Source organism: Lagenorhynchus albirostris, chromosome 13 (assembly GCF_949774975.1).
Source record: "Lagenorhynchus albirostris chromosome 13, mLagAlb1.1, whole genome shotgun sequence".
Taxonomy (NCBI): Eukaryota; Metazoa; Chordata; class Mammalia; order Artiodactyla; family Delphinidae; genus Lagenorhynchus; species Lagenorhynchus albirostris.
The window spans coordinates 66,247,065-66,259,541 of NC_083107.1; the positions used below are offsets into that span (position 1 = coordinate 66,247,065).

Below are 12,477 nucleotides of genomic sequence, written 5' to 3' on the forward strand. Positions count from 1 at the left end.
TAAGCAAAGGAATAATGCTGCTTTTGCTCCTTTTCTCTCAACCCTTCTTTCTCTCATGCAAATCAGAAACATTAATCCTTTGTGGCTCCCTGGACTCTTAGTTATGGGAAAACTCATCACCTAGCTTTTTTTTTTTTCCTGAAAATAACACAGTTGTCAAAACTCATAACTTCTGAGTGCAGTTTCAACACTCTCATTGATAAGGCAATAACCCAAGCAAACAACGTTAGATGAAATTACAAGTCGGAACATAAAGTAGAGTGGAGGCATTATTTAAATGAGATGAGTTAAAGTTCTCTGTAAAGTTGCACAAATTCTGATAAGCAGAATAGACTTTGGATAGAGCTATTAGGCCAAGCCATTAAGTAGCCTGGCTTCTAGTTCATCTCCCAGAGATCTTTGGCATGGCCTAGGTCGCAAGATTCGGACTTCTTCGATCTGGCTGCCCTTGGTAGAAAATGTGCAGTGAGGTCCTGAGGTCAATTCAACCTACTCGTGACTCAGTCTTTTTTCCCCTCATTTTCCAACTGATGTCATGAAAGCCTTTTATGAATTTTCTTTTATAAGCAATATGAGTGACAGCTAAAAGACACATCCCAAGGGCAAAGATCGGTGTTCTCTTTGTCTTTTCAGGTTCCCGTCAGAGCTCCTTGGAGTCACCAGCAAACCTGCCTTCTCTTCCTCCTGATTCTCTTGCCTGGAATCTGACCTGGATAATGAAAGATTCCTTCCCTTTCCTGTCTCATCGCAGCCGATATGGTAAGTATATTTTGATAGTTATTTGTGATGTACAGTCACCATCTCATAATTAAAGAAGTTGTGAGTTTCAGCTTGTGATGTATGGCTTGTCGGGGAGGAAGTCTTTCTGTACCCTTAGTCTCCATTGACACCCAATTTAAGACCGTTTCCCCCAGGACTGGCTTCTCCAGACTGACAGCTGCCTTATGTATCCTGGAGGAAGCCAAGGGCTTTGTTGCTGCCATATCTCATCCCCCCAGCCTTTATATGTGTGGTATTCCTGACATCCCCTTACCAGTCATTAGATGTAATGCTTATTTGCATTTTGACTGTAGCTTTCTAGATACAGGGTTCTAACCCATGAGTGTTTCTAATAGTGATCTCTTGAAGAGAGGATTGTTATTATGAGGGTCTTCTGGGGCCCCTCAAGTGATTTCCTTATGTTTAGGTACCTCCTTAAAAGTACCCAGACGTGTTCCTAGGTATTATTTTCAGTTCATTTGATTCTGCAATAACCTCAGAGGTAAGGAGGCCAAGTCCCATTCCATTTTTAAAGATGCAGAAATTGAGCATAATAAGATCATACAAAGTGGATTTTCTAACTACAAAAGCAGAATTCTTCCCTTCACTTTTTCTCCTAGGGAGCTACCTACGCAGACTGCTAGGGTGAGGCCATATTTACATGGTGTAGCATTCCTCATCTTCCATGTTCATCCTAATAGCTCACAGGAGCTGGCCTCTGCAGAGGAAAGGGGTAGGTTTGGAGGAGAGCTGATGTATTTCAACTTGGACATTTTTTTCTTCTCTTGAACTCCTTTAGGGTGAACCCCATGAGGGCAGGCACAAATCTGTTTGCTCCCCACTTTATCCCATCACATAGAAGAAACTCAGAGGCTTGTGCATGATAAATGAATGCAGAGGTCTTCAGGGATGGAACTCACTCATCAGGCCTGATTCAACTAAGTATTTATGAACCTGGTATACACTGAGCTCTAGATTCCCTTCTGGGAATATTTACCTATTCCCGCCACTCAGTCTCTGCCCCTGGGCCTGAGCTTTTTAAAGTGCACCTAACAGACCTTCCACCTGCTAGTGTCCCTCTTTCGTAGAGCAGTGAGTCTTGGTTCATATTAATTGTACCTTCATTTCAAACTTAAAAAAATAAATGCATGAAAAACCCTAGGGCAGTTTAGAATTGTACTCTGCTGGGATGTTTCCTGCTATGCTGCTAAGCCTCCCCGGTTGCAGGGGAAGATCAGTAGTTGTCAGGAGATTCCAGATAAGAATTACTTCTTGATTTTATTTAAGCCAGACACTGAGTATCACCTTAGGATAAGGGCAGGTGTTTATAAATAATTGAAATCTTGTCCTTTATACTGTTATTGCTTTGTAAAACCAGATTTGTGATAGAACCAGTCTTTGGATAACGTTTTTTGAATTTGCTCTCAAAGTCATTCAGTATCTACACAACTTCTATAAAATGTAGAATGTCCAAAACAGGCCGGTCTGCCTCCTGCATGACACAGAGGACATTTCATTTGTTCTCTCTGAAGCATCTAGAAAGAGATTTCAGGTTGAAAGGAGAAAACCACCAGAGCTTATTTAAACTGCTACATGCCCACTGCTTGGCTCTGATACACCTGTTTCCTCTCCCTGGGCCTCACCTATCTCATGTATAAAATGAGGGTGGGGTGGCATGCTCCCTGGGCAAAGGAATAGATATGCAAGACTCCTAGGATTCCTTTCAAATGCTCCTTTTAGCCTAGAAGCCTCATGATTTCCCTTCTTGGCGGAGGAGGGAACCCAAACCATTGGTCAGGCCTTGCTGAAATGCTCAGTGAGGGTACCAAAGTCAGCACCGTCATTGCTACCGAGTCACAGGGTGAGAATAGATGATTCTTGGTTGGTGGCTCCTTGACTGAGTGCGGTGGTAATCTCAGAGCCTTTTCATCTCTTCCTATATTTAATTCAGCGGAGACTCATAAGGACCCACCTGTCCCCACCACCACCGGTGTGTGCCTGGTTCAGTGCCAGATGTTAGAGGTGATACAGAAACAAACATAAGTGAGACTTGCTCCTGCTCTCTCAGAGCTTATTGTCCAGAAAAACAATCCTGTAGGGAGCTCAGCCCGTTGCCACAAAGAGCACCTCTGGGGCACTGAGGTTGAAGACTAGTCCTGAGACACACAGCAGAGCAAACTGAGACTCCTGTTCTCTTAAAGATGTTTGCGGGGCTCAGCCCATATCTCTCTATGAACCAAAGAGGCCAGCAGGCTCACTGGTGGCAAATCCACACCTTTCAACTGCCGCAAAAGACATTTTAAGAAATGTTAACAACTTCATTAATTTTAAGACCTCAAACTTGGGCAGAGAAATTTGACTGGAAAATTGCCGCCTGAAGGGATAGTTCTTTAGACAGTGAGAAGTAACCAAGACTCAGCAAGCCGATGCGGGCCCTGAGTGGTGGAGCTTGGTGCCTGGCTGGCTGTCTTCACCTGCGTTCTGGGGTGGAGGTGGGCGGGGACGTCCGGAGGGGGAGGTAGGAGAGGGCGGCAAAGGTAGGCATCAACAACCCGACCACAGGCATCATGATAGGCAGTGGCGGGCCATCCCTCTCAGGCAAGCTTGTCCAGTCCTGAATTGAGTATGGCTTTCTTTTCATGGGTGTTTTATGAGAAGAGATGAGGTGGAGAGAGACTAATAAGATTTACTCAACCCAGTCTGTAATTATCTGCTTGAGGAAAAAGTTTGACCTACCTTTTTGAAGTCTCCCCATATTTCTTCTAATTTACGTTGGGGCCTTTTATGTTGTGTAAAATATATTTTCTTCAATGGCATTTGGTATCAGATTCCAGCTCTTTCTTGTCTCTTGTCTTGAATGATGGGAGCCTGCTAATTTCATCATCAACAAGCAGAGCTGCACATTCTTCCCCCAAGGCTTTGAAGAAGCTGGGGGCGGGGGGGGGGGACATCTAAAGAAAGAATTTGTTTCCTTTTATCATCCAGCTCTGATGCCTTAAGACTTATTTACAGGCTTGGCTAAAGGATTGGACTCCAACTCCCTACCCAGATAAAAACCTGTTTTATTTGGTAACTGCAGGTAGCTAAGAGATTGAGGCCACTGGGGGTTTTAATCACTTTGAGTTCTAGAGCCACAGAAGCAGATGATATCCTGCCCAACTTTAATTCATGTTTGCCTATTCTGGGTGTATGAAGAATCAGATCACCTTTTAAAGTAGAATAACCAAAGTTTCTACCCAGATGAGGCAGAGAAAGAGGATTTTCATTTATTGGAAAAAAAAAAGTTTGATACTTTGCAAAACTCTTCCATGCCCCCCTTTCTCACTTAAGCTGTCATAAAATTGTGGTGAGTGAAAATTATTTTATATCCCACTTTTATAGAAATGTAAATTGAGGGCTGAAGACATTCATTAATCGTGCTCCCAAGTTATGGAGCTGGTGAGCATTAGAGAAGACTGAACCCAGATTTTCTGACTTCAAGTCTAGTGCTCTTTCTACCACATCAAAAAGTTAATTCAAAGATGAAGTCCCCACTCTATGGAGAGGGCACTCATTCCCTGGACAACCTGGTGTTTGGACTGAATGACCAATCTGATATCCAAGATGTGGGCAGCTGTAGGACCAAGGCTTGATGTCCCCAGATTGAGACTATCCCAGGTAGGCCAGGTAATTCACCTCATCCTAGACATGGATGTAGGCCCCCCCAGGCACTATGGGCAGTCTTGCCTTCCCTACCATAGACTCTGGTCCCTGCTATGGGTTCAATATACCCCTAGTGTCCATGAATGTGGCCTTATTTTAAAATAGGGTCTTTGTAGATGCAATTAAGTTGAGTCCATACTGGATTAGAGTAGGCCCTAATCCAATATAACTGATGTCCTTATAAGAAGAGAAAACAGAGATACAGGCATGACACATAGGATGAACACCATGTAAAAATGGAGGCAGAGATTAGAATGACGCATCTTCAAGCCAAGGAATGCCAAGGATTGCCAGCAACCACCAAAAGCTAGGGAAAGGCCTGGGACAGATCCTCCTAGAGCCATCAGAGCGTGGTCCTGTTAACGTCTTGATCTCAGACTTCTGGCCTCCAAAGCTGTGAGAGAATAAATTCCTGCTATTCGAAGCCACCCATTTTGTAGTGTTTTGTTATGACAGCCCTAGTAAACTAATGTAATCCTTCATCCCTCCAGTCCTCCAGTGTCCAGAGCACTGAATCCTGGAAAAGAAAGATTCCTCCTAAAATCTCAGCATCAGGGCACAACACAGCCATTGTTGGACTTTAAATAAAAGTTCTATTAAAACTTTGTCTGCTTTCCAGCCCATTGGGACCCATCCAATTTAGGGACTGGTGCTTTTGGAAACAAAGAAAGATTAGACTTTTTAATTACTTCCCCTGCTGCTGCTACCACCAACACCAGTCTTGTTAATGTATCAATTTCTCTGATTGAAAAGACTGGGTAAATTAAATCTCTCTCTCTCAAAAAAAAAAAAAAAATCAACCTACCACAGAATCAAAAATGGAAAGCAAATAAGTCCTCCAGCCCCCTGTGGGATTTGCTTCATAGCTCTGGCAGGAAGTCAGTTTGATCACATTTCTGAAATTACTTATTTAATGTGGCTGGCCGTGATCTGCCATTCTGCCCTCAGAAGCCTGGTGTCAGTGAAAAGCAGCTCCACAAGGGAGCATCCCTTGTGGACCATTGTCAGGGCTGAAAGCTTTCTTACCAATTCCTCTGCCCTGATAGGCCAGGCCTTTTTGTGTTCTCTTCCCAGCCCTGTTCCACTGAGCTGGGAAGTCAAGTTCATTCCTAGCCCTTGCCTCTGTAGTTTTATCTACAACATGGTAAGCACAAGGCTCTGCACGTATTCACCAAAAAGGCTGAGTCCCAAAGGGGACAGCAGTGCCAGCAGTCATACAAGACCGAGGGCAGGGAACACCTGTTACCCTGAGGACCAGTGACCTGCTGGGAACCAATGAACTCAGTCTGTGGAAATCAAGTGAAAAGCAGTTGGCTCAGGTGTTTCAAGGAGATACTTGTTTAAAATGCTCCACTGGATCACATTCCTTGCCTTTCAAATAAAGACATATAGACCCACTCAATAAATAACAACAATTTATCTCTATGTTAATGGCAGACTGAGTGAGGAGAAACGGAAAGGAAACAAGTCAGATTAAAAGATAATAAAAGAATGATTAACTAACTGACACAAAAGCAAGAAAAACAAGTCAAAAGAGATCCATTTAAAATGACTGTCACAGACAGGGAAGGGAATTGACAAAAGGCAAAGAGAGAGATGAATGGGGGAACAGAGACAGAGACACACCAACAGATAGACAATGTGGAAAGGATCACTCAGGGTTGTGTGGTCTCCTGGCCTTGTATTCTTTCTCCTATTAACATGGTCTCAGCTCTCACACCTGGGCAGGTGGCTCCCTAAAGCTTGCTCCAATCTTGAGCAACCTCCTCCTGAGGGTTGTTTCTGCATCCCTACCTATCTGCCTGCATCATTTCCCCCTTAGTGTCCCAGAGAATGGGGTAATGTATATAAACATTCTTTGAGCACCAACTGTATGCCTGGCTCTGCTCTAGACATGGCCATGATAAATACAAATAGTACAAGGAGCTCTTGAGGAAGAGGCAGACATGCCTGCTGTATGACAGGTGCAGTAACAGAGGCGTGGCCAAAGCTCCCTGAAACACAGGGAGGGAAAGACAGTTCTGCGGAGGACTTAGGAAGGCAGATGTTCTGGAGACAGAGACTGCTGAGCTGGGCCTTGGACCCCAGGCACCACTGAGATCAGTGAGAAGGGCTTTCCAGGCAGAGGGAATGCATGTGCAAAATGGTGTCCAGGAACAGGTCAAGCCCAGTGACACAGGGTAAAGATGGTCTGGGAGAGATGAGCCTGGAGAAACAGTTAATTCTGGGTGTACTAAGGGTTTAGATATGATCTTACATGTGAAGCATAGGTTGGAAAAGGAAGGGCAGGAGGGGAACCTGAGAGAGATTCTGGCTATAAGGTGAGAATGACTTGGTTGCCCACGTGGGAGAGTCCAGCTTGAGTAATTGAATAGATGGAGATCCCATTATCAGAGTAGGGAGGAGGAGAAACATTTGGCAAGGAGGGATGGTGACCGCGACGTCTAGAGGGAGAGGAGAAGATGGTGAGATCTTTGTTGAACAAGTTACATTTGAAGTGCGTTCAGGACATGCAAGTGAAGAAGGCCAGTAGAGAGTTGTAAATCCATGCCTTGGCTTTGAGGAGAGAGGTGTGATAGAGAATTATTAGCATAGGCTATGGTTGAGGCTGTGATTGGAGGTTGAAGACCCAGAAGGGATACAGAAAGTTGCATTTAAGAAGTAAACAGAAGAAGAGGAGCATGACAAACAGAGATGAAGAAATAGGAAAGATAGGAGGAGAACCAGAAGGTGGAATAGCCACAGAAACCAAACGGGTAAAGAATTTTACATGTGGGAGTCACCAACAGTGTCGAAGCCACCCAACGAACAAGGACTGTGAGAAGGCCTTTCCTCACTCTGGTAAATACCCTTTCTGTTTTACATACCTCCTCCTTCCCCCATGTTTCCTTCTTTCTCATTCCATTTTGTCCACAGTTAATTTGTTTTTCCTTCCCTTGAACCTGTCTCCCTAGATTCTACCTGCTCTAGCTTGCAAGGCCCAGCTCAGTCCCTGCTTCTATCTCAGAGCTTTTCCTGAGTACCCAGGGTGCCCTGAGTCTCTTTCGCCTTGGAATTTTTCTTATGGAAAAAGTTGATGGAATTTTTTGTAACACTAGGGTGGTATCATCCCCCTCTTGAAATCTGAGAACATTCTGACTGTTTCCCGAACATCCCGAATTCTCCAAGAATCCCACTGTGTGACACCAACTCCACAAAACCCTGGACTCCCCAGATGTTTCTTATGACTCAAGTTACTTTCCTAGTTTGTATTTCATCCTTTTTATGGCCCAAGTGTAAACTAGGTCATATAATAAAGCAATCATGGATGAGTCTAATTTATCCAACCCAAGGTAGAGAAGATGATAAATGTCACTTTTATCTATCTATCTATCTATCTATCTATCTATCTATCTATCTATCTATCTAATCCACCATCTGTCTATCGTATATCCACTCATCCAATGGGTGTCTACAGTTTGCCAAGCTCTTTGCTCCTGCCCCTCATAGAGATTCTAGCCTAGTTCACTTTTATCATAGGCCTAAGATGGTCCTAAATGTCCATCTGAATGGTGCTGCTTAAATACTTGTCTGATTGTTTTGTATATATGTGCAATACCCCTGGGTCTGATGGACCATCAAACCTAATAGGAAGGTTTACTTGGGAAATAAGGCTTTTAAGCCTGTGGCATTTGTCAAGACTTCTAGAAATGTATGCCCAAATGAGGACATTTTACTGTATGTAAATTTCAAAATAAATAATCAAACATTAAAAAAATAAAATAAAATCCTTATTCTTTAAAAAAAAGAGATAGTCTGCCTGTTATATTTAGTAGAGCTTCTTTTTGGAAACCATATAGTGAGCATTCACACCCCACAGCTGGTGACCAAATTAACCCCAAATTAGAACAACCTGCAAGGTTGTAGACCTCACTGTTCCCATTTTTCTCACTAAGGAAGGTTATATAATGTCTTTCCACAGCACTTTGCATGTCTGATGTCACACTTTTCTTCATATCTTAGTTATGTGTGGCCCTGAATCATCATGATTCCTAGACTGTAAGCTCTTAGAGGTCAAGTAATCTGCATCTTGTTTCCTTTGCATCCCCAGTACTTACGCCAGTATTTTGTACTTGGTTGGGTTCTTAGTAAACATACACTAGATGAAATTGCAACATTTGCTGAACAATCCAGGGGCAAACTAGGAGTATACTCGAGTCTCTCAATTCCCAATCTGGAGCTTTTCTGCCCCTGAGGATCTCTATTTTAGTAAAAGATATGGATGTTCCCATAAACGCTCTTATTCCTAATGTCATATTAATTGGTTTCAGAACAGACGTGTGTAAGGGGAGAACAGTTCCTGGCCTGGGCATATTTTCATTTAGAAGTCAAAGCTGTGTCTTTAACTACTTTGGGCAGGTTGTTTTTGTTTGTTTGTTTGTTTGTTTTCCCCTCAATCTAAAAAAGCATATTTAGCAGACATGAGTGAGCTGGGAAATTTTTGTTTTGACAGCTTTGGGACATCTGAGATATTGTATACAGAGCATTTCTAACCAGTCTAGAAAGACATGTGTCCAAAACATATGTGGGAAAATGACTGATCAAGAGTGAGAAAAATGAGAGAAAATCCTCTTAAAATGAAATGTTTTGTCAAGACCAATCTCAGGTGCAAAACTTCATGTCAGAAGAACCCTCAGATTAACAAGACTTTAACCCGCCCATTTGAGTAGATGCCTAGAATAATTTGGTCTGTGAGAAATTCATGGAGATTGTGAGCTGTCAGGGCCCACAGCAGTCTGGTCAAACAGTCTCATCTTACAGATGAGGAAACTAGGCGCAGAGAGGTCAGTGATCTGCCCAGGGCTAGTGGCAGAGCTGAGATTCACACTCAGGCTGCCTGCTTGGCAGAGCCCCCATCTAACCCTCCACAGCAGACACGTGGGTGATGGCTCATATTTCCTCAGTACTTGGGCTGCAGAGAATTTCCTCACATGTTACTTCTGAGCATTGCTTTACTCATATCATCACTTTAATTCCTTCGATCTCTGTCAGCTCAGCGGGTTCATGCTGCCCTAAGGGTTGCATCAGTGCAGGGTCCGTACCATCCCGGTGTGGGTAAAGTCACATCCAGGCTCAGGCTACTTGCCTCACCATCACCTGGAGAGCTTCTTAAAAACAAGATTCTGGGGCCTGGGGACTGTATGATTAGGTTTGGGAACCACAGGTCTTTCATTTACCTCCTAGTTGCCTTTTGAATCTCCTCTGTGACATCCAAGCAAGACATATCCCAGCCTCTGTTTGAACAGTGGGGAAGAAACTCAAGTTGGGATTGAGTTGTGGAATTCATTGCCAGCTCTGATTCTTATGAGTGTTATTACCTTCAGTGACTCAAGCCACTCTCTTTGATTCTGATTGTCATCTGAAAAATGGGAATGGTCATGATTCCTAATTGACAGCATTACTGTCAGGACTGACTATAAGGATAGAGTTCCATGTGCTGGAGCACAGGTGCCTCACTAATGCTCTCTGAAGAGGAATCAGACCCACTCCAGTGAGAAGCCAATAGCCTGCATTTTGGTGGCATGGCTCTATTTGCTAGAAAATATTTCCTTAACTTTCTTTAAGTCCCTAACTTTGTCCTCTGGGACCTGAAAGCACTTTACCTTTAACCATGATACTATCTGAGCTGGAATTTAATGCTATGCAGTCCAGCTTCAAAATTCATACAACTACATAAAAATAAGCAATACTAGTTACCCACCTCCCTGGAATAACCTCATTCCTTCCTCTATTCTTAACAAACTTCCTAGCTAAACCTCTATCATCTGTCAAAATCCTTCCATCCTTCAAGATGCAGCCCAAAAGTTGCCTTCTCCCTGAGCCTGTGATCCTTCAGGCAGAAGGTCTCTCTTGTTCTGTGTCCTCCTGGCTTCACCAGGTCTGCTTACCGTGAGAGCCAGGTGTGAGTAAGTCCATCTCTCCCACTAGATTGGGAGTTTCTGAAGGTCACAGGGTTTGTGCTAGGGAAGCCTGTGTTTTGAGATTGGCATCAGGGAGGAACCTCATGTTCACCTCCAACACTCAGGAGATCCTCACCAGAAGAGACAGAAGAGTAAGTGGGGAGGACCGTCTTGCATGTTCTGAGGTCAAGGCTTCCCAAGACCTTTTCTGGTTATTGGGGCTACCACACTACTCAGAGCTCTCCTCCAACCATCTGGTTTCAGGAATGATCTCATCTGGGTGGATGTCATGCTGAGCAGTGTACAAATTACCAAGGTTTTCACCATGCTCTCTGGAGCTGGCCTCGTTCTCTTAGAGGTACCATGTTCTGCATAAAATGCTTCCTGGAAATTGTAGGCAGAAAACTGGACTGGAAGTCCAATCTGGATTTTGGTCTTAGCTTTCTGCTTCTCCAGGCCCTAGGCCATTCCACTTTGGCCAAGTCACTTCACCTTCCTGAGCCTCAGTTTTCCCATCTATAAAATGAGGAGGCTGTTAACTTCAGAAGTCTAATTATTTTCAATTTTCTGTTCTGGGATGAAGAGCCAAGTCCCATTTCTTCAATCTGTAATATTGTTATGTCCACAGATAAGAGAAATGAGAATTGAGCTTTCTGTGCCAATCTCCCACCATTGTGAACATGCATGCACACACATTCTCTTCTGAGATTGTCTTCCGAGGCTGCATTTATATAATTAATTGATTGAAGGAGACTTGGCCCTTCTTTGCTGCAGCTTGATTATAAGTGAGCTAAACAGATGTCTTGAATTGGGCAATTGGTTCCCAGATGCATTGTAGGGGGCAAGCGGTGGGAAAGAATTGAATGATTTCAGTTCTGGGACACCACGACAAATGAACAGTGGTTGGTGGGAGGGGGGCAGACGGGGGGCAGGTCTTATAAAGTGTGTGACAAGATGTTGATGGCAGCTGGTGGATTAACATCAAAGGTGACTGGTGGGCTAAGTGCTCCTTTAGGAGATAACCCAGAAAGGGGGAGTGGAAGTCTCTAATCATCTGAGCCTGAGCTAAAAGTCAGGAATCTTGGGATTCTGCTGACCAGCTGGCTAGAACCAAGTTAGAGCGCTTGCTTCAGCCATCTGTCCAAAGGGGAAATTGGTCTTAGAATGGTGGAGATGAATGAGACTCATCTCATTCCACTACTTTATTTTTCAGATGAGGAAACTGAGGCCTAGAGAGGTTAAGGGACTAGCTTGAAGTAACACCTCAGAGCCAGGGCTAGAACCTAGATCTTCTTACTCAAGGTCTAGCATAACTTCACTTCCAAAGGGAAGCTTGATCAGCACATCAAAAAACAAAGATTGAGTGAGGAGCTTCAACAAAGTTTGACATAGGCAAAGTTCTGCCTTCAGTGCTGGACATGCCTTTTATCTCCCCTCTGTCGTGGCTGAGCCTGGAGCCACCTGGAGAGCAAGAGCAATGACTGCCATCACTTAGTAATAATCGAACGATGTGCAAGTCCCCACGCCAGGTGCTTGATGTGTGTATTGCATTTAATCCTCCTCACGGTTTCCTGAGGTGGCCCCTGTTTTAATCCCTATTTTAAAGTGAAAAAATTGAGCCACAGGGAGATTAAATAATTTGCCCTGGGATAACACAGCTAGTAAGTGACAGAGCCAAGCTTTCACCTTGAGCAGCCAGACCGCACGCAGGATCTATGCTTCTGTTTATCCCCCAGACACCCTGGTGTCCCTCTGAGGTTTTGATACAAGACAGGGCAAGGGAGGAGAGTATCTGTTCTGGATAGCATCTCCCTGAGTCCTCCAAGCTCAAGTCAGTTCAGCTCATCTCCAGGTTCCTAGTGGTAAACCTGAGGCACAGGGAGATCAAGTGATGTTGATGTGTTCTGCAGCACAGGCCCTAGGTGTTAAGGATATCCACATATAGTATCTCACTGGTAAGAGAGCACTTCCACATTCGTTACCTTATTTGATTGTCACAGCAGATATTATTATTATTTTTATCAGCATCATTACTGTGATAATTCTCTCTGGTTTATCCATGAGGAAATCCAGACTC

The 12,477-nt window shown here is 43.9% G+C and overlaps 1 protein-coding gene across 1 annotated transcript in view; it reads left to right on the top strand.

Moving 5' to 3' along the window:
* Window positions 1-12,477, top strand: part of ALK (ALK receptor tyrosine kinase) — a 713,856-nt gene that overhangs the window by 214,590 nt on the left and 486,789 nt on the right. Inside the window, exon 3 of the mRNA XM_060168966.1 lies at window positions 645-759. Within this exon, the coding sequence (XP_060024949.1) occupies window positions 645-759 (115 nt within the window). The remainder of the gene's footprint in view (window positions 1-644; window positions 760-12,477) is intronic.